The sequence below is a fragment of the Odocoileus virginianus genome, chromosome 19 (assembly GCF_023699985.2).
Source record: "Odocoileus virginianus isolate 20LAN1187 ecotype Illinois chromosome 19, Ovbor_1.2, whole genome shotgun sequence".
Taxonomy (NCBI): Eukaryota; Metazoa; Chordata; class Mammalia; order Artiodactyla; family Cervidae; genus Odocoileus; species Odocoileus virginianus.
Window position 1 is genome coordinate 50,376,675 of NC_069692.1, and position 23,542 is coordinate 50,400,216.

Consider the following 23,542-nt stretch of genomic DNA (forward strand, 5'->3'; position numbering starts at 1 on the left):
TGATTTGAGGTGCGACAGGTGGTATGAAAGAAAGAACTGATGAGGTGGCATGTGGTTAGTTTGCCAAAGATGGCCTCTTTGAAGAGGCAGAACATGAGCTGAGATCTGATGGATGAGCATAAGTCAGAGGAAGAAGAAAGAGCCAGTGCAGACTCAAAGCCTGGAAAAGAGCCACGAAGTCCAGGAGCATCAGAACAACAGTGTCTGGGTATCGGGTGAGGAAACCACAATGCCCTGGAAAAAGAGTCACATTTTTAATAGAGCATAAAGGTTCAAATAGAGAAGTAATCAAAGAAAAGGTTGAAAATGAAATTTTGGACTAAGTGACCTGAGATTTACAGCATGATCAAATTTAGAACTTGGAGATATGAACTGGATTTCTTCTAGTAAGAAGTAATAGTTGATAATGCAAATATGAATAAGTTCCCCCAAAGAGAGAATACAATGGACAGGTTCGTTCATTCAACAGAGGTTAACTGAATATTTATTACATGCGAAGCATAGTTCTGGGCACCGGAAATACACCAGTGAACAAAACAATCCAAGTCCCTGCCCTCATGGGACCAGCATGGTATCGGAGGAGAGACAGGCAGGGAACAGACAAGCAAAACCAGACCAAATGTCAATAACAGTAAGTGATCTTCAGGAGAATGGTGAGTAGGTAGGGAGCTTTCCTAAATACAGGAAGCTTCGGTGGTCAGCTGGCTTCTAGGAGATGGCAGAGAAAAGGCTGTGATGTGTAATTTAGGAAAGCTCCACTCTTAGAGGGTAAAGAGAAGCAAACAGGGAAAGACACCAAAAATAAATGGAGAGCAAAAAAATAAACCACAATGAAAGCAGCTGTGAGACAGAAGGATGCATTTTAATAATGACATGTGTGATAAGTCTCTTCAGTCCTGTTTGCCTCTGTGCAACCCCAGGGACTGTAGCCTGCCAGGTTCCTCTGTTCATGGAATTCTCCAGGCAAGAATACTGGAGTGGGATACCATGACTTCCTCCAGGGGGTCTTCCCAACCTAGGGATCGAACCTGAATCTCTTATGTTTCCTGCATTGGCAGGCAGGTTCCTTAGAACCAGTGCTACCTGAGAAGCCCTTAACAATGACAGACTTGCTTTATAAGGAGACAAAGGCTTTCTAAAGATTATTGAAAAGGGCAACTGGTTTAGACAAACAACAACCATACTCTAAAATTAGGTTCCAGCCATGCTCTACTGCTGAGCTGATCAGTTTTTTAGAAAGGGCCAAACAAGCAAATACTTTCAGCTTTGGGGGCCAGCAGACTGACGATGCAACTACCCAACTCTTCCAGTAAGATGTAGAAGGTGTCACAGACAATTTATAAATGAATGGTCATGCAAGAAAACACTGTATTTAACCGCAGAAGAAAAAAATATCTGATGTGACCAACATAGTGACTCTCTCCTTCAGTAATCAGTATTTGTGTCGAAACTCTTGATTTTCTGCCACCAAGCACTTCTCCATCTCCACAGAAGGTGCCGCCAGGTACTCAGATATTCCAATCAAAAACCTAAGTGTTGTTCCAGTTTTCCTTCACTTCCTAAAACCATCTATCAACACCTCCTCTCAATATTATCTCTAGCAAGTGTCTTAAGTCACCTCTCTTCCATCTGTCTCCATTCTAGATCCCTCTAGAAGCCTCCAGAATCTCACCTGGACTAATTCAAGGGTCATCTGACTGACCTTCCTTCAGTCCACTCTTGTTCTCTGAAATCCTTCTCTTAGGAACCAGAATTTACTGTTAAAAATGTAAAATACAACACTCATTTATGATAAAAACTCTCCAGAAAGCAGGCATAGAAGGAACATACTTCAACATAATAAAAGCCATATATGATAAACCCACAGCAAACATTATCCTCAATGGTGAAAAATTCAAAGCATTTCCCCTAAAGTCAAGAAAAGACAAGGGTGTCCACTCTCACCACTACTATTCAACATAGATTTGGAAGTTTTAGCTACAGCAATCAGAGAAGAAAAAGCAATAAAAGGAATCTGGATTGGAAAAGAATAAGTAAAACTCTCAGTTTGCAGATGACATGATCTCTACATAGAAAAGCCTAAAGACTCCATCAGAAAATTACTAGGGCTAATCAATGAATAAAGTAAAGTTGCAGGATATAAAATTAAAACATAGAAATCCCTTGCATTCCTATACAATAATAAAGATAAAACAAAAAAGAGAAATTAAAGAAACAATCCCCTTCACCATTGTGAAAATTCATCACCATTGTGATGAAAATAATAAAATACGTAGGAATAAATCTTCCTAAAGAACCAAAAGGCCTATATATAGAAAACTATAAAACACTGATGAAAGAAATCAAAGAGGAAGCAAATAGATGGAGAAATATACCGTGTTCATGGATTGGAAGAATCAGTATAGTGAAAATGAGTATACTACCCAAAGCATCCATAGATTCAATGCAATCCCTATCAAGCTACCAATGGTAATTTTTCACAGAACTGGAACAAATAATTTCACAATTTGTATGGAAATACAAAAAACCTTGACTAGCCAAAGCAATCTTGAGAAAGAAGAATGGAACTGGAGGAATCAACCTGCCTGACTTCAGGCTCTACTACAAAGCCACAGTCATCAAGACAGTATGGTACTGGCACAAAGACAGAAATATAGATCAATGGAACAAAATAGAAAGCCCAGAGATAAATCCATGAACCTATGGACACCTTATCTTTGACAAAGGTGGCAAGACCATACAATGGAGAAAAGACAATCTTTTAACAAGTGATGCTGGGAAAACTGGTCAACAATCTGTAAAAGAATGAATCTAGAACACTTTCTAACACCACACACAAAAATAAACTCAAAATGGATTAAAGATCTAAATGTAAGACAAGACATTATAAAACTCCTAGAGGAAAACATAGGCAAAACACTCTCTGTCATAAATCACAGCAGGATCCTCTATGACCCACCTCTCCAAGTAATGGAAATAAAAGCAAAAATAAACAAATGGGATCCAATTAAACTTAAAAGGTTTTGCACAAGGAAGGAAACTATAAACAAGATGAAAAGATAGCCTTCAGAATGCGAGAAAATAATAGCAAATGAAGCAACTTACAAATAATTAATCTCAAAAAGGTACAAGCAGCTCAAGTAGCTCAATACGAGAAAAATAAATGATCCAATTAAAAAATGGGCCAAAGAACTAAAAAGACATCTCTCCAAAGAAGACAGATGGCTAACAAACACATGAAAAGATGCTCAACAGCACTCATTATCAGAGAAATGCAAATCAAAACCACAATGAGGTACCATCTCACGCCAGTCAGAATGGCTGCTATCACAAAGTCTACAAACAATAAATGCTGGAGAGGGTGTGGAGAAAAGGGAACCCTCTTACACTGTTGGGGAATGCAAACTAGTACAGCCTTTATGGAGAACAGTGTGGAGATTCCTTAAAAAACTGGAAATAGAACTGCCATATAACCCAGCAATCCCACTCCTGGGCATACACACCGAGGAAACCAGATCTGAAAGAGACCTGTGCACCCCAATATTCATCGCAGCACTGTTTATAATAGCCAGGACATGGAAGCAACCTAGATGCCCATCAGCAGACAAATGGATAAGGAAGCTGTGGTATATATACACCATGGAATATTACACAGCCATTAAAAAGAATTCATTTGAATCAGTTCTAATGAGATGGATGAAACTGGAGCCCATTATAAAGAGTGAAGTAAGCCAGAAAGACAAAGAACATTACAGCATACTAACACATATATATGGAATTTAGAAAGATGGTAATGATAACCCTATATGCAAAACAGAAAAAGAGACACAGATGTACAGAACAGACTTGTGGACTCTGTGGGAGAAGGTGAGGGTGGGATGTTTTGAAAGAACAGCATCAAAACATGTATATTATCTAGGGTGAAACAGATCACCAGCCCAGGTTGGATGCATGAGACAAGTGCTCGGGGCTGGTGCACTGGGAAGACCCAGAGGGATCGGGTAGAGAGGGAGGTGGGAGGGGGGATTGGGATGGGGAATACATGTAAATCCATTGGCTAATTCATTTCAATGTATGACAAAAACTACTGTAATGATGTAAAGTAATTAGCCTCCAACTAATAAAAATAAATGTAAAAAAAAAAAAGAAAGTTGTGGTATGGATATACAGTGGTATATTACTTAGCTATTAAAAAGAACACATTTGAATCAGTTCTAATGAGGTGGATGAACCTGAAACCTATTATACAGAGTGAAGTAAGTCAGTAAAACAACAATACAGTATATTAACACATATATATGAAATTTAGAAAGATGGTAACAATGATCCTATATGCAAGACAACAAAAGAGACACAGATATAAAAAAACACTTTTGGACTCTGTGGGAGAAGGCGAGGGTGGGATGATTTGAGAGAATAGCACTGAGACATGTATATTACCACATGTGAAATAGATGACCAGTCCAAGTGTAATGCGTGAAACAGGGCATCCAAAGCCAGTGCACTGGGACAACCCAGAGGGATGGGGTGGGGAGGGATGGGGAGGGGCATTTGGGATGGGGTCACATGTTCACCCATGGCTGATTCATGTCAATGTATGGCAAAAACCACTACAATACTGTAAAGTAACTAGCCTCCAATTAAGATAAATAAGTTAATTTAAAATAACTGTAAATCAGACCATGTTGTCCTCTTACTGGGAGTAATTCAGTGGCTCAGCAGTGCTTTTAGAGTAAACCCACACCTACCTGATGGTCTCCAGGCTTCATGTAGCTGGTGCCTGCAGGTCTGTGAGTCATGCCTAAAGCACCATGCACTCCTCCCCCCTGGCTGGCTGCACACCATTTTTCCTCTCCACCACAGGGCTCTTCCTCTTCACCTAGAAGATTCTTTCTACTTTTATCCTTGAATCTCTGCTAAATTGTGCTTTCCTTAGCTTAGTCTACTGGAACCACTCCATCTGAAGAAGTTCAGCTCCCCCAATTCCTCTCTATCATATAACCTGTTTATGTTTTATGGCTCTAGTAACAGGTAAATATTATCCAGTTTTACACTGATTCATTTATTATCTGCCCCCACAGTAGACTATAACCTCCAAAAGAAAAGGAAGCTTCCAATTTACTGCTGTGTACCAGGATCCTAACATCTAGTAGTTTTGACACAATTCCCCATGTTTTTAATGAATGAGGTGTTCCAAAGGCTCACTAGCATGCACTGGCTTTAATGTGATATCTTTGGGCCCTGAAGACAAATACACTTGGTTTTCCAATTATTTTGTGATCTTTGGTAAGTCATTTAATTGCTCTTGCTTTTGACCATCTGTAAAAAATCAATAGCTTTTCACGAGGACTAAGCCAAAGAGAGTTATTGCTTCGCAACCTTTTGGCTAAGATCAAGTGAAGCCAAAGACAGCTCATTTTTTATACATATAGGACATGACATATGCCAATTTCCTTCTATCCTTTACCTCAACCATGCTCTACCTTATGTGAAATACTGTGGAAGAGCCAAAATTTTAAGAGAAAATAACTCTTACATAGAAAGAAACTACAATAAATGCTGGAGAGGCTGTGGAGAAAAGGGAACCCTCCTACACTGTTGATGGGAATATATATATTTAAAATGTGTGCATATATATATATATAAACATATGTATGTTTAACATACATATATATAACTGAATCATTTTGATGTACATTTGAAACTAAAACAACATTGTAAACCAACTATGCTCTGTTATTTTTTTTTTAAGTGAATACATAAATTCTATATATGTGAACATCATTTCTTTCTCTTCAGGCTCCAAAAAAAGTTTTGGTCTTTGGATTGTGAAATCAAAACCCCAAAAAGAATCCCTAAACAACAATGTACTTTTATATTCCACTTGTATGCATGCACAAATACATAAAATGTACACTCTGAGACTGTGCACTCTATTTCACTACAATAATTTATATGTCATTAAAAATAGCATACAAACCAATTACAGTTTTGCTTCACCTATGCACTCTAAATTATACTGCTCAACAATATATTTACTTCACAATTAATAGATATTTTAGAAGTAAATATTATATACTCTTAATATATTATAATATTTTTTAAATATTAAGGAGTCTTAGAATAAGTTTTAAAGATGATTATCCTCTTTAATAAACACTGTTATATTTTAGGGAATGTAAAAGAAAAAAATGAAGGAGTTAGGGAAAGTTAAAAGAGAATTAATCAGGTAATGAGTCTGGGGAAAGCAAACGGAGATTGTCTAGGAAAAAAAAGGAGGTAGAGATTAATGTTTTCAAATAATGAAGACCAGATTCTTCAAAAAGAGGAAGGGTCATAATTCTAAAAATAATAAAGCAGCTCAAATGGATATCAAAGTTGATCATTAAAACGTTTTGTAGGGGCAAAGAAAATGTTTCAGTGTCTTCATCTTAACTATATCTCCTTTTTAATAATTTCCATGTATAAAGCTTTATTTCACTTCAGAACATATATTTGTATATATAAGCAATTGTCCAATGTAAATCATTCCTTTATGAATTGTTAAGTCCCTATTATAACATCCTACTTTGTGGTTATAGGCTACAATTTGAATAAAATACTCTTCAGCATAGAAACTTATGTGATTTTCAAAGCCTGTTACTATTGGGTTTTCAGTTCAGTGTAACTTTTCTTTAAAAGTATCTTTAGTCTTTGATGAAACTTTAAAGGAAAAAAACACTAATTTTCCCCTAAGCCCAGAATATATTAGAACATATACACATAAGCACATTCCTTCACATCTGCTCTCTCATATTCATAGGCCACAGACAAAAACAGAAGATAAAATTAAAGGGAACACATTAAACTAGCCACATAAGTCATTACTTACATTTCTAAAGTTAAAGTTCTTCACATGAAAAATTTAAGTGAATAACCAATGCAAAAAAGTAGTTCTTGACTATTCAAAGATATCACTTAAGGATAAATGAGAACTAATTCACTTATGAAGGCAGGAGGATTTAACACTACAGAATTATTTAATGCATCTACAGAGATGGTTTATACAATTTTGCAAACAACAGGTGACAGAATACATGTTAAGGGACAGAAGTTATAAAATTAAAGCTGAAGAGATTCACCTCTATAAATCATTTAGAAGAGCTAGGATTTGACTAACAAGAAATAAATACATGGATGAGAGGAGCTTCTTAAGATAGTGAAGTGCAAGTACCACTGATGTTTGTGGGCCATTAACGGCATCCCACTACAGAAGACAGCCCTGGAACAGACACACTTCCAAACAGACAGACACGACACCAGTGATTTTCCAGATTTAGTTACTGCATACACCTGTAAATCTAAGATCTGGTTGCCTGGTGAAGTAAACAGTATGTGTACTCTTGACATTAAAAACAACTACAGCCATTCATCTGTCAGTGGACAGGCTGTTTTCATGTCCTGGCTATTGTAAGTAGTATGCACTGAAGATCGGTGTACATGTGAGCTTATGTACTGTGGTTTTCTGAGGGTGTATGTGGGATTGCTAGGTCATATGGTAGTTCTATCTTTAGTTTTTAAAGGAGTTAACACAACACTGTAAAGCAATTATATTCCAAAAAGTGTTCAATAAAACAAACAAAATAACTAAAAACTTAGAGTCCTAAAGAGTAGGTAGGTTGTAGAGCAATGAGCCTTCAATTAAAAAAATAAAAGAGTAGGTAGGAACTTCAGAAGCTCCCTAGCGGAGCAGACTAGGCCTATGGGAATGGAGTTACCTAACCAAAGTCACACATTCCATCAGTATCAGAGCCCACACCCTTCCCTATTTTGTCCACTCCCACTTACTAAGTGTCTAAGGGTCTATTACATGCCAGATGATGTGTATATATGTGTGTGTACACATATATATGTCTATATATAGATGTGTGTGTATCTGTATCTACATCTACATCTCTATATATCTTTAATCTTTATAGTAACTCTTCAGGAAGGAGACCATTACTTCTATCTTTGAAAGGAGCACCCTCAGATATTTGGAGATGAAATGACACAGTGAAGTTCAGCTAATTGTGACACAGCCAAGATTTGCAGTGAATCAGGCTCTGAAGCCAGCAAGTCTTTCTAGGTACAAAATGACATCCCAGCACTCACTGAAATAAAGAGCATCGGTCTTTAATTTGGGTCAGAGTTTCCTGTTAGACTCAGATGACAACCTTTTTATTTTTGGAATTTAGTGAAGGAAACAATGGAGAGGAGGAACAATTTAGTACATAATTCTTGGTCTGATCAAGTAAAATAAGATATTTGGAAAGGTGAAACCATAAAAAGAAAAAAAAAACGATAAAAGGAATTAGCACTTCTTCTCACTGGTTATTGTTGTAGAGGCAAACCAGTATTACCATAGAGATAAGCATCATTGCCATAGAGACAGTTAAAATAGGACTGTTTTTCATATTCACACAAACTCATAGTAACATCCTTCTAATTCAGTTGAACAGCAAAATCAGAAAGATGGCCTGTGTGTGACAATTTTAGGGATTCCAAATCCTTATGGCATAAACTGATAGCGAGCAGGCATACACAAATGTTGCTTTTAGTTAGCTTTAGATTTCCTATTTCTATTCCAGCTTATAAATGAGCCTATCAGACTCTGACATTCCTATTTCAAATGGAAGAATGAAGTCAGACTGAGAAGACCTATCGTTCCAGCATCATATATATATATATATATGTATATATAAAATGTATACATACATACATATAGATTCTTTTTCACGTTCTTTCCCATTTAGTTATTGCAGAATATTGAGCAGAGTTCCCTGGGCTCTTCAGCAGGTCCTTGGTGGTTACCTATTTTAAACATAGCAGTGTTTAAAGGACATGCCTGTCCTTTAGAGGCAATGTCTCAGGGCACTGGGAAGCCATTCAGTCTCCAGCATGGCCCTGTGCTAATCTGAAAGCATTTCCCTGACTGAATTCTTCCCCCTGATCTCCCACTGACGGACTGAAGCAAAGCACTGATCCCTTTGGGCAAAGCTCTTCACAGCTTCCAGAGGGCCCAAAAGGGAAACCCACATTCTTTACAGACAACAGTTAAAATTCAAATCCACAGTGCTTGTGGTTAGGTCTAGGTGCCAACACATGTGAAACACAAGAAATCTCAGTCCTGTTCTCACCAGAGATCTTAATTTCTGAGACTGTGGCTTTCTCTCTCAGGGCCGCTTTTACCATCCATGTCTAACACACAAAGATGTGCCCCAGGACACACTTCATCATCCCTGTAACATGCCTTTCACACCTTCAACTTTTTTAAACAAAATCTATTGAAGTGTAGCTGATTTACAATGCTGTATTAATTTCTTCTGTACAAAAAAGTGACTCAGTTCCATGTACATATGCATGCTTATGTATATGTACATAGATAAATATACACTTATATATTCATATTTTCCATTAGAGATGATCACACTAAGTGAAGTAAGTCAGACAAAGACAAATATCACATGATGTCACTTATATGTGGAATCTAATATACAACACAAACCATCCTTTAAGCTTTAAACTCTTCTCTCACAGACACGCACAGTGATGCTAGAAGCCAGCATGTCTTCTGCTTTTCCTGTTCCTGCTTCTACACTGCTGAGCATCCCTGTGATCCTATATGTTGTACATTTCCAACTGAGCATTGTGTGACCTCATTAGATTTTTTCAGACAATGAGCATTTTCCCAGTAAATACAAAAATCCAAAATAAATTACAGGACTAGGCCAAAGATTTGGTCTTTATCTGGGCATTCTCTCCTGGACAGTTACTGAAGGGATGGAGAATGAATGAATGACAAATATGCTTGCAAAATTTTCACCAGCCAAGATATGATATAAAAGAGTCAGGAAAAAAAGCATTATTCAAGCATCCTTTAAAATGTGTAATTAGTCAGAAAAACAATTTTGAATTTTCTAATAAAATAGAAATATATGAAAAATGGTATGAAAAAAGAATACAAAAGGTTAGGACTCATTTTACTTTGATGCATAATAGAGACTCTATGAGTAAGATTCCCCGAGAGTCATATTAAAGGCTACAGTGAAGTTCTTTGTATAAGAGAAGTAGGTTAGAATGTGGTTGACTGAGCAAGATAATGCAACCAATCCTTAACTTTCAATTACTAAGATGCCAAAGGATAAAAATGCATCCACTCTGAATGGGAAGCACTGATGAGATTGCACTGCGTGGGTGCCCGTAGCGCTCTGGCAGCAAGGTTGCATGGGGAGCATTTGAAAAGAGTTAATTTGGGAAACACTCTAACACTAGGGATGCTTCACCAAAACATTTCCTGGAAAGCCTCAGGAATAAAAGTAGAAACAAACAAGCAAAACCACTTTCCTGTGCATTGTACTCAAACGGCACCACTTCAAGGAGCTCCTTAGGATAACAGTCATTTTCTGTCTAGGGAATTTTCATTAAAATGTGTAGTCAGATAATGTATAAACAAGGTACAATAAGAAAGGAGACATGCCAAAGTAGCAACATGCTGACTCTCTATTCTTTCTTTTTGAATATATACATTCTTCTTCATAGTCTTTTGGAGTAGGGAAGGGATGGTTTAGGAGTTTGGGATTAGCAGATACAAACTATCATATATAGAATGGATAAACAACAAGGTCCTACCATGTATCACAAGTAACTATATTCAATATCATGCAATAAACCATAATAGAAAAGATTATATTCTTTCTTAATGTAAATTAAACCAGGATAAAGAATAGGTATGACAAATTGAGACAGTGTATTTAAAAGCAGAGACATCGCTCTGACGACAAAGGTCTATATAATCAAATCTATGGTTTTTCCAGTAGTCATGTATGTATGTGAGAGCTGGACTATAAAGAAAGCTGAGCACTGAAGAATTGACACTTTTGAATTGTGGTATTGGAGAAGACTCTTGAGAGTCCCTTGGACAACAAAGAGATCAAAGAGTCAATCTGAAAAGAAAGGAGTCAGTCTTAAAGGAAATCAACCTTGAATATTCATTGGAAGGACTGATGCTGAAGCTGAAGCTCCAATACTTTGGCCACCTGATGCGAAGAACTGACTCACTGGAAAAGACTCTGATGCTGAGAAAGATTGAAGGCAGGAGATTGAAAAGGGATGACAGAGGATGAGATGGTTGGATGGCATCAGTGACTCAATGGACATGAGTTTGAGTAAGCTCTGGGAGAGAGTGAAGGACAGAGAAGTCTTCGTGCTGCAGTCCATGATGTTGCAAAGAGTTGCACACAACTTAGCCACTGAACAACAAAAGTAACAAAAGCTATTAAGATCAGGAGACCACATGAGAGATTTATAGACTAAACAGCCTCTATTATATATCTGAAATCTGCTGAGAGTGAATCTTAAAAGTTCTCATCACACACACACACACACACACACACACACACACACAAATTGTAACTGTGGTTATGAATGTTAACTGAGATGATTATCTTAATCATTTCATAATAAATACATATATCAAATCATTATGTTGTATACCTAAAACTGATACAATGTTATATGTAAACTATATCTCAAAAAAAAGAATTTATGAAAAAATAAACCAAACAACTTCCTCTAGATCCTAAACTGTAGAGACATTTACATGGTCATTGAAATAAGTTTTAGACATTTGTTTACAGTATATAGGTTTGGAAATCAACTTGTCTTATTTTCGTTGTAGGGTTCTTGGAGACATAATGGAAACATTTCCTTGACTGTCTCTTTCACACTCTGTTTCTAACCGTCAGGACACTTGGTCAGATCAACCATTGAAATACCTCCAGCATCTGCTTTCTTCCATTATTTCCACTGGCATCTGGTCCAAACCACAGAGCTCTCTTGCCTGGCCTATTACAGTAATTACCCTCCTGTCTCCCCATGTCCATTCATAACCTCAACTGTCTCCATAGTCAGGTCCTTTCAGGACAGTCATCAGATCTGGTCTGGTCTTTCTGCTCAGATTCTTGAGTGGTTCTGCACCTAGTTCAGACTTACAGTCGAAAGCCCTCCACAGTCTGGTCCCCAGCCCCCTTCTGACTCCAGCTCCCCCACAGCCCCTCTGTCAGCCTCCCCACCATCACTGGCCTCCTCCAGGCCTCTAAGACATCGAGCACAAGGACACATCACAGCGTCTGTACTTACTCCTTCTGCTGGAAATGTTCTGTCGCCACAGGTCACCGTGCCTCACGCACTCAAGGCACCCGCATCTCTATTCAACCAGCACCTCAGCATCCATGCCCTCCTGCCTCCCCTTTCTCACCCCTCCTGACAGACTCCGTTGCTTGTCTTCATACCACTTAGCATCACTGGGCATGTGAGACCTCTGTCTCTGCTAGAAAACACAGGTTCCACAGGACAACAGCTTCATCTGGTCTGCTCACTGAGAAATCCCCAGAACCTAGAAAAGAACCTGAGCCTCTCTTAAAGCCAATTAAACCCACGAGTTATTACCAGCCTAATATACTGACACTAGGGAGCACCTGAAGGGGCTTCGGTTGGGTTGAAAGGAGAGCGTGACCTCCCCGTAAGTAGGTCTGTCCTGCCACCAGAAGGATCAGGTGTGACCTTCTCTCAGCAGCTTCCCCAGACACTCACCCCCAACCATTTGGAATAATTGGATCATAGAAAATGCAATAAGGTAATTCCTATTAAATGAGAAATTATTCAAAGAACTCAAGGCTGCATATCATTCCAAACCATAGTTTTAAAACAATGTTTGAACTATTTATTTTCTCAAGGAAACTGGTGTGTTAGTATCATTAAAGAAAAAACAAAAACACAAGTATTTTTAGTTTGTTCTTTCTGACCTAAACAAACACATACCACATGCTTCACATGTCTAGCAAGAAAAAGTGTAGTGAGCCAGGCAGGTGAGGTAGAATCTGACGCTTTCAGACTCAAGTCTAGCTGACTTAACCAACATCAGGTGCTACAGATAAACAACCAAAAAGATGTTAAATTATGCATTTTTCAGGCTTGGTGTCAACTGATTACAGGCATCTGTTTTGCCAAAGAGAGGAAGTTAAACAAGTGATGGAGATGTACAAACCACAAAAGGAAGCAGTGACAGGAAAATAAACCTAGAAAGAAAAGCCACCTTATTTTTATAATTGCATCATCAGATTGAAGGTGGGTTTCTCAATGGAAGAACAAGATATTCTAACACAGAAATGATTAAACTTACCTGTGAGTGTAAGAAGTAACATAGATCTGATGTTGATGAGACAGCATGGTGGAGGGAAAGGTGATGCTGAAATTGTATTATGCCATTCTTGAGATTGAATTTGTATTCAATTACAGAAAATATCAAGTATGAATGTTCATTCTGAAAAGCCCAGTCAGTGTTTCATATTTCTAAACCAAGAATAAACAGCGATACCTAGCTTGGCAAAGAAAAGTGTATGTTTTAAAGGCATTGTCCTTATTGGATTAACAGGGGAAAACTGAAACTATACTTTCCAGAATATTCTACCTCTTAGGATGTATATAGGAGTGACTTCTGAAATTCCTTAATAAAGCTAATAATTATAGCATATATTTTGAGACTTTTTTTTAGCCTAACAATATTCCTTTTTTATTTGATATTGTCAACTTTGAATAGTTTTGAAGGAACAGCTGTGAGACTGTGGTAAGCAACACTGATCTGTGCAAAGTAAATCCTTAGAGATAACTGTATCAGAATGTTAAGGGTGAATTCATTTCCAAGCTAAAGAGCTTGAAAATTTAGATCTTATTCATTGGGTATGCACTTTTCCTGTAGAACTTTTATGTTACACCATCAGCTATCATGCAAGATGTTTCTTAACTCTACTGTTCTGAACTTGATTAGCAATTCATATTAACTACTGTATTCATTCTGAGACATTCTCTTTCTCTTATTAATTACATGACACTGATTTTCTACCATCTTATTCTGGAACATTTTATAGTGACTATCTCTGACTATTCTTATTCTGACACCAGCAACCATTCTTTGTTTATTTTCCCTGTCAACATTGATTTCTGTTTGATAACTTACACGATTTCCTTCCAGTATAATGTGTAAATCTTATCTGAACATAAAGTATAGTTCTTAACCTGGTTTATTAATACACATACTTTTCCAGGTGACAATATATTCTAGAGATCTCTCCATAGTCATACATAGAGATTTTATTTGGATATAATTGAAATATAACATTCATTTCAAGTGCACAACATAATGATTCAATACTTTTATATTTAGTGAAATGATGACCACAATAAGTACAGTTAACATCCATCACCACACATAGTTAGTAGGACCCTTTTTCTGAAGAATCCCATGGACCAAGGAGCCTGGAGGGCTACTCTCATAGGGTTGCAAAGAGTCAGACATGACTGAAGCAACTCAGCACATACGCGCACACACAGGCATCATCTTCCTTCTTAACCTTCTTCTTCCTGTTCTGAGAACTGAAAAAGCTTCTTTGGCCTTGACTATCACTTCTCTGCAGTTGACTACCAAGCGTATATCATAATTGTTACTTCTCTACCAAAGTGTAAGACTGTTCAGTAGAAAGTTAGGCATCAACAAGGAGGGGTAGCCTTGCAGATTCAAGCTGATCTTTAAACTCCATCTCAGACAAGTTCCACTGCAGCCCAGGGGAGCTCACAGACACGCTACAAAATAACCACAGGGACTTTTCCAACTCAGGCACAGGTGCCCGAAACACACAATGGATACTGGACATGTGCCTTTGATCGCTGCTGGGTTCTCCAGTGACCTTAGACAGCCAGAAGCCCATTAAGCATTCATAAATATTCTATATATACACACATCTGATATAACAGACTGAATTGTGGGAAAAGCATGCACAATAGAGCCTGTTGTTATGTAGCTTGCAACTGTCAATCCAAACAGTCAGTCCACACCTGCCTAGATGAACGTGTAAAAGCCCTCACTTGAAAACCCCCAGACCTCATCCTTCTGAAGCCAGCGCCTCTCTTGGTTTGGCCCACCTCTCCCTTGAGGTATTCTTTTTGTCTTTCCTTAATAACCTTGTTTTTGCCACATGTAAGGCCTCAGATTCTTCATGTCCTTACTAAGAGCCAAGATCCACAAAGGAGGATCCTCTTTGACCCTTCCAAGACTGGTAACAAGACCACATTTTATTTTTTCCTTGAGGGGTACATTTGCATTTAAACATTAACATGTGAAAGACACTCTCAAATATTTGTTGAACAAATATGATCCCAGTTCCTTTCTTCTTTATGACACCTCATTCAGTTATGGAATGCCATCGTTTCTGCCTTCAGAGTCTCAAAGTGATGACCACATTTTGGTTTCTATTCTTGCTATCACCAACTCTTCATTATCTCCTACATGGAGATATTATAAAAGTGTTATAAAAAAGATATTATAAAGAACCTTCTAGCCTCCAAGTAGTTCTCAACTGAAACAAGTTCCGTTTCTGCTGTAACTGGTGTCTCTCCGGGACAGCTCTCGCATCTGGCCAAGCCTCAGGAGCTCCCCCCACTCTTCAGAACCAGAAACCGTCTTACACCAGGTCTCAGCAGCCTCCCCAACTTAGTCTCATGTCCTTTACTTCCGTACCTGGGCGTCTTTATCAAAATAGACCGCTCAGCCTCTAAACACTGTCTCAACTTTGAGAACTCGATTCTGTTTTTGCTCGAAGAACCTTCTGGAATGTCACCATCTCCTTGCCGCTTACTGTCTTTCAGATTGTTGCCCTGTCAACAATCCAGCCATCCCTCACAGCATACTCTAAATGATCCTTTCTTTACGAAAAGTTTCCAGTTCTTCACATGGAACAGCATCTCCAGGAACGAATCTGTATCATTTGGTTACATGACACCACATACCAAGGTATGCTTGGTATTTTATTCATCTATGAAATCCTTCTAGATGCACAACTAGACTGCAATCTCCTTGTAGACTAGAAGACCATTCATACATTTTAATGATGTGGGTCACTGAGGAGAGGCTTTGCTTAACAGATAAATTCTTTTCATTTTAATTGAACACAGTCATGGACTGCAACATGCCGCACATCGCTGATCACTGAATTCAGTTTGGGGAACACAATTCGGGTTTTAAGTCCAAAATTAAAACAAGTAATTTCTAAAGAATGGGGTATTCTTACCAACAAATAAGGCAAACACAAGGTGCTCCTTGAAGTGATTATGGACATGACTAAAACATAACAGAAAGCCATAAACAGCCTGCAGTGACTTCAGGCAAATGTGGAGCAGCTGGAGCCCAAGGCCTTGCCTTTCACTCTCCTCAGGGGAGGCTGCACTAGTCCTGTTCCACCTCGGGCTGCAGACAACGTGCTCATCTCCTGCTCAGGACCGGCTTTGTGCTACTGCCTCCAAAAACTCTAAATACTTCTAGTCATGACTTTGACTTTCATCCCCAAATTCTATTTTGTACTATAACAAATATGCAAATGCTAAAAGAATGGACAGTGTCAAGAGAGAGTGGTTAACAACACACAGGGGACCTGAGGCTGAAGTATGAGAGGAGGTTTGATTTGACAATAGGGAGAGTGCAGAAGGCTTTTCTGAGAGGCATTTCAGGAAAGTGATGGAACATGGGGCTGAAAAGAACAGAGGAGAAAATGCTTGAAGAGAAAGGGCAGGAAGTCAGTAACTCTTCAAGGCACATTTTTCCTGAACAAAAATAATTTGACATCAATGTTTCATATTCATTCATTTATAGTAATTATATAAGCTATTTAATCGTGTTTACTAAGTGCTCACTACATTTTATTTGTTATAACTTATCATTTGTCTATTTGAATATCATACAAGTGACATACAAAAAATATTCAAACCTTATAAATTCTTTGGCTTGTTTAACATCTCTGTTCATAGAATATTTTCCCCAAATCTTGTGTTAATAAACTTCTTGCGGTCACAAGTCTTTTGAGAAATGGATCAGGGCAATGGACCTCTTCCCTCCCACAATGAACATGCTACATTTATACCTAAAAGTTCATAGATTTTTAGCATGTAAGAGCATTTCAGTTATCAAAAATTGATACAGGTAGGGACACTTATCAGATAAAAGGAGCTTCAAAAGTTTTCATTTGAATTATTTCAGAAGAAAATCTAAATCTTCCTAAGACATGTCAGTCATTTTCCTGCCATCTTAATCAATTACAGGAACTTCTATCCTGATAAACAGTGCTGCTCCCACAGCCAGTATCAGCTCCACCCTGCTGGTTTCTTTCAGACCTTCTTTTTCATCATCTCAGCTATTCTATTTGCTATGTATGTGATCCAAACAGCACCATCTCTGCTCCTAAACCATTCTACCTACACCAGGAACCAGGAAAAACAGAAATACTGAACCTATATTTAAAGTTGAAATAAACTAAGCTATCAGCAAGATTCTGAGACTCTTAATCATATGGTCTTTTTTTTAATATGTGATCAACTCTCTTTTTTTTTTCCCTCAAGAGCTTATGTTTATTCCCAGAAAAGTGAGGCGGCTGTGCATACAGGCTTTATAAAAAAAAAAAAATTATAATCTCTGAAAATATGATGATCTCTTAAAGTTCTTTGTGTAGTCTTACTCTAACATACTAAACAAGAATAGCCAGAAGGAATAAGCAAACTTTATTAGTTACTACTTTATTTTTCACTGACATGCTGAGTGTGTGTGTGTGTTTGGGGGCCTGCAGGCATGTGTGTGTAAGTTCCACATTGAATAATTAATATTTGGATTTGGGATATAAAATGAATGCTAACTCACACATTTCACAATTTGTCACTGCAAAATATTCTCTCTGGGTGTCCTTGTCCTAAAACATTGAACATCCCTGACAAGACAGTATAGCCATGTTTTATATATACTAGTATCAAACATGACAACATGACAAATTTGAATAGTAAGTAATTATTATTGGCATCACCCAACTTAGTATAACTGGGTTGTGATGGCTAATTTTATGTGTCAATGCCCATATGGCTGGTCAAACAACATTTCTGGGTGTGTCTGTGAGTGTATTTCTGAAAGAGACTAGGATTTGAATCAGCAGACTAAGTACAGACCTCCCTTACCAAAGCAGGTGGGCATCATACCATCCACTGTGGGCTGAATGGATAAAAAGGCAGAGGAAGGGAGAATGTGTTTTCTGTTTAAGTGGGGACACTCATCATCTCCTACCCTTAGACTCCAGCACTCCCGATTCCCAGGTCTCTAAATTCAAACGGGGACTTACACCATCGGCCTTCTTGGTTCTCAAGCCTTCAGGTTTGGACTAGAACAACACCGTCATCTTTCCTGGCCTCCAGCTTGCATAGGAAGATCTCAAAACTTCTCAGCCTCTGAAACTGCATGAACCAATCTCCCAAAATAAATCAATTTCCATGTATCTACATATATCCTACTGATTCTGTTTATCTGGAGTATTATGACTAACATATGGATATTCCTTGGAAAAATCTTAAATATTATTGAGGATAACCTTCTTCTGGTCATCAAACAACAGTTAAGTCAGTTCCTGTGCTAGTATTTGGAAAAATAACAATGAATAAAATCTCTTCTGGTTAGTGTAATAAGTGGGGGATATTTACGCACAGGACATAACGTTTTCTTATATGGACAGTCAGTGCTGCATAAGCGAGCAGAAGGCCAGACAACCACACTGTCTTTACACAAGGGTGAAGGCAATATAGGATGATACTGCTTTTATTTGCAACATTAAACTGTTTTGAGTTACCACGCTTAATATACTTCTGTAATAATGATAAAGGAAGTAGGCGAATCTAGGTAAAGCTTAATTTTAATACAAAAAAAATATACAAATTTTTCAAAAATCAATTTGGTAAGTCAAAAGAAAGGTAAAGGGGAATAAATATCTGCAATTGATGGCTATTTTTGGAATTTTTGTTGTAAATAATACAAGTAATACAGGGAATTCGACATGCTGCTTTTCAAACAGCCTAATTATTAGACTCTGAGACTGGCTCTGTTTTTTAAAGTTTTCTTCCAAACACATTCTGAATCAGTGCCATGTTTTGATCTGATAATACTTTTAGTCAGTAATGCATTTTAGAATTAGATGTTAACATTTACAAAAATCAAGAAAACAATAGCTCTTTGCTTTTACCCTTTAAGTTGCAAATTGTCCAATTTTGCATAGCAGACTTCCTGGTTCCTTCTTCCCCTCAAAAGTCACAGTCCCTTAGATGAGTGGTTCCATCTTGAGTGATCGGCAACCCCAAAATCTCTCTAGGGTTTTCCTTTGATGTGCCCCAAATTCACAGCCCAACATGGCACCCGCTTCCCCCAGAGATATTAACTTTCCTCTCTTTTCCCAAATACTTTTGAATGTATATTTAATTTGAATTTTCTCTGATTTCTGAATTCATCCTACTGAAAAGATACTATTTCCAGTCATTTTTTTTTTCTCATTGCCTATAGCAAAGACTGCGTCCTTCACCCCTGAAGCAGTATAAGGTGCTAGACACGCACTCTGGGGAGAAGTCTGGGGTCTCCATCACCTCTGCAAACTGGACTAAGACATAAGCCTAACTCATAAGACATACGTCTAAGCCCAGGTTCAATTACAGGGTCGGGAAGATCCCCTGGAGAAGGAAATGGCAACCCACTCCAGTATTCTTGCCTGGAAAATCCTATGGACAGAGGAGCCTTGTGGGCTACAGTCCAAGGTATCGCGAAGAGTCGGACGGGACTATGCAACTAACACTTTTGGTTTCTTTCTAACTCATAAGACCTTCAGCTGCATAAAGATGGCCTAAGGGCAGGAAACCCTCTCCAGACCTTTGAGTATTCCACTACACAGGTTCTTCTCAATTGTAGAATATTCCCGGTAGTCAGCTATTACCTGTTACAAGTTGAGGCTACCCTGCTGGAAGATATCTCAGAGTCAAATGAGTCGCTGTAGTTCTAAAGGACCTTCAAGTATAGAATGAACCACCACGCCATAATCATTAGAAGTTATGTTCTGTATCAGTTGAACTCCCATAGTTAATGCCTCTACCAAGTTAGGTGTCTTTCTGATCTGCAAACTAAAACTTACATACCCTCTGAATATGAATGGGAGGTAAGATATCTGCATTTAAGCACATCATCACCTACAGTCAGGGGTCTTTATGTGAAGACTGCAAAAACATGACAAATGAAAGAAAACGGGAGTCCCAGTCACATCATGAGAGGAAACCTGAAAGAAACAGAACTGTGAGAAGTGCTGCAGTGAAACTCGGGGACACATGTCCCTCTCAGTTCTGGTTCCTCAGTGTGTGTGCCCAGCAGTGGGATTGCTGGGTCGTATGACAGTTCTTTTTCCAGATTTTTAAGGAATCTTTACAATAGCCAGGACATGGAAGCAACCTAGATGTCCATCAGCAGACAAATGGATAAGAAAGCTGTGGTACATACACACAATGGAATATTGCTCAGCCATTAAAAAGCATGCATTTGAGTCAGTTCTAATGAGGTGGATGAAATTGGAGCCCATTATACAGAGTGAAGTAAGTCAGAAAGAAAAAACACCAATACACCAATACAGTATATTAATGCATATTATGGAATTTAGAAAGATGGTAACAATGACCCTATATGCAAGACAGCGAAAGAGACACAGATGTAAAGAACAGATTGTTAGACTCTGTGGGAGAAGGTGAGGGTAGGATGATCTGAGAGAATAGCACTGAAAATGTACATTATCATATGCGAAACAGATTGCCAGTCCAGATTGGATGCATGAGACAGGGTGCTCAGGGCTGGTGCCCTGGGATGACCCTGAGGGATGGGATGGGGAGGGAGGTGGGAGGGGGGTTCAGGGTGGGGACACATGTGCACCCATGGCTGATTCATGTCAATGTATGGCAAAAACCACTACAATACTATAAAGTAATTAGTCTCCAATTAAAAAAAAAAAAAGAAAACTGTAAACCTGTATTCACTCAATGCATATACTATTTAGGAAGAATATTTCTTGGCTCTTGCAGTTTTTCTTTTAACCACAAAGAGAAATGTGCCATTCAGTTAACGTAACTGCTGGAGGCAACAGCAGCAAACGGACCTGCGGTTTTGCTTCTCTGTGTAATGTCTCCTTATGAGAGACAGTGTTATAGGCGGCGAAAGGAGGAAAGATGCTTCCATTCTACCTCTGCTAATATTACGGATCTACTACGGAGGGATCCGAGAGACGCACAGTGTCCTATGACTCACTCAAGTAAACTTCAGTGGCAGCAGCATCGTGGCGACGACCCCTAAAGGTCTCTAAACTGGTGTCCCACCCCCATGGAGATTTAGCACTCCCTTGGGACAGCCAGCAAGAAAGTGGATCTGCATCTTCGAGAACAGTGTTCAGAAACCCGCGAAGGTTTATTCTTTATATAATCACATAGCATATATTATACGCTATATATTTTCAACATGAGATTGGACAGTAATAAATGCTTGGCATATTTCTGTGCAGATAAATACAAGTAGGCCTATGTAAATGTATACATGCACACATATGCATGCAAGTGTGAGTGTGTATGTGTGTATAACACATATGCTGTTTGGCCCATCAAAAAATCAGACATGAGGTATCCATAATACATTATCCACATTACTCAAAGATATGAACAATGGGTATCACACTTAGAAATATATGGCTCAGATACCTGCAATGCTTTTTTAAAATTTCAGTAAGATTTTGGAAAAACATCCTATTTCTTACCTACATTTCCAGTCATTAAGTATGAATTCTGAAAGTCCATCATCCCCATTCCAACAATGTGTATAAAATCTTCAATCACCTGCATTAACTCTATCGACCCTGGATAAATCTACAAAAATAAGCAAAGGTTAGATGGATCAAAAAGAAATCTACATAACAGAAAACATAACTGGTGTTAAAAAATGACACAATGAAACCATAAATCTTAGCAAAGCTGTAAATATTATTTTACTTCTTATATTTATGTTTATTAATTTTATTTATTAATTTATTTTTTAAACCATCTAATAGTTGTATTTCTTGAACTAGTAGTTGAAAATGACACCAAACATCACACAGCAAGAACTCTGGAGATAATATGATGCCATGATTAACACTTCATAAATCTAAGAAACTCAAGATATCTAACATATTGTACATTTAGAAGTAGTATGTCTTCACTTTTGATGGCCTCCTTTCCTCACTTAATTAAAACATAGAACAACCACTGAAATTTGAGGGTTTTTAACTTTTTTTTTTCTACTTGGGATCTATATGATGAACCCTGAGAGGAAAAAAAAACAATTATCAATACCATCATAAATATTTACATACTGTGAAGTTCAGTGCAAAATAACTATCTTGGGAGAGACACTTATTTCTAACAATTATAATAGCTACTGTATGAATAACAATGCTGGAAACACTTGCAGGATCATAACGGCTCTAGTGTCTGTACATGCACAAGGTACCCAACACCAGACACCTCACCACACTGGGAACAGATGCATGCTTGCTAACTGATGACCTGATTCAGGCAACAGCTCATAACGAGTGGACTGTCAGGTCCATTTGAAGACATGTGAATTTTAGCGTGTGTAACCCGTCATGCTGAAGAATTCAGCCTGCATTATATAGCCATATTAAAGCAGAAGGTCTTTTGAAGTTAGGTTCATTTCTTTTAGTCATTCAGCTTCACTGCAGCTTCTAGCCATAAAAAAGTTAAGTGGATTAGAGAGTCTTAGTGGCTTCCTATTCACAAAGGCTTGAGCAGAAGAGGAGGACACACTCTGATTAGCAGAAAGACCGGTTGGGCAGGGTGGCCAGAAGAACCGTATGTATGTTTTACAGGAACTGTGGCTGCACCAATCCAAAAATCAGACACTTCAAATGCATCATAGACTTACACATAGCTGAAGCCATGAACAATGCCTGTTAATTCAAAATGTACAGCATAGATAGCTGTAATTTTTTTTAATTATGGGAAGATTGGGGATAAATGCTATTTCATTCCTATAGTTAGTCATAAACTATGAATTCTGACAGTTCATCATCCCCATTCCAAAAATGTACAGGACATTTCCATCAGCTCCAAACTTCCTCCTGCTACTGTATTTTTTCCTCTGTTTTTGTGTAGGTGTATGTGTCTATGAGTATGTGTAGTATGTGTAAATACACATTAAATAGAAGAGGCTTAATTCTCCCTGTTGAAAATAGAGAAGAGACTCCCTCTTTAACTAACCCCTTGTTCCACTCCCTTTTCTTAGGAGCATTTACTTTAGAAAATGTTGTTCAGTTGCTAAGTTGTGTCTGACACTTTGCAACCCCAGGGACTGCAGCACACCAGGCTTCCCTGTCCTTCACTATTTCCCGGGGCTTGATCAAATTCATGTCCATTGAATCGGTGATGCTATCTAACCATCTCATCTTCTGTACCCTCTTCTTTTGCCTTCAGCTTTTCCCAGCATCAGGATCTTTTCCAGTGAGTCAGCTCTTGGCCTCAGGTGGCCAAAAGCATTGGAGTATTAGAAAATGAGTAATTGTTAAATCCTTTCTACGTCTTCTTTGAAATGTATGCA

The 23,542-nt window shown here is 38.2% G+C and overlaps 1 protein-coding gene across 3 annotated transcripts in view; it reads right to left on the reverse strand.

Moving 5' to 3' along the window:
- The window catches only part of ADGRB3 (adhesion G protein-coupled receptor B3), an 856,417-nt gene that overhangs the window by 415,746 nt on the left and 417,129 nt on the right, over positions 1-23,542 (reverse strand). For all 3 annotated transcript variants that reach the window (XM_070450225.1, XM_070450226.1, XM_020897092.2), the window contains one exon: positions 21,705-21,813. In XM_070450225.1, the coding sequence (XP_070306326.1) occupies positions 21,705-21,813 (109 nt within the window). The remainder of the gene's footprint in view (positions 1-21,704; positions 21,814-23,542) is intronic.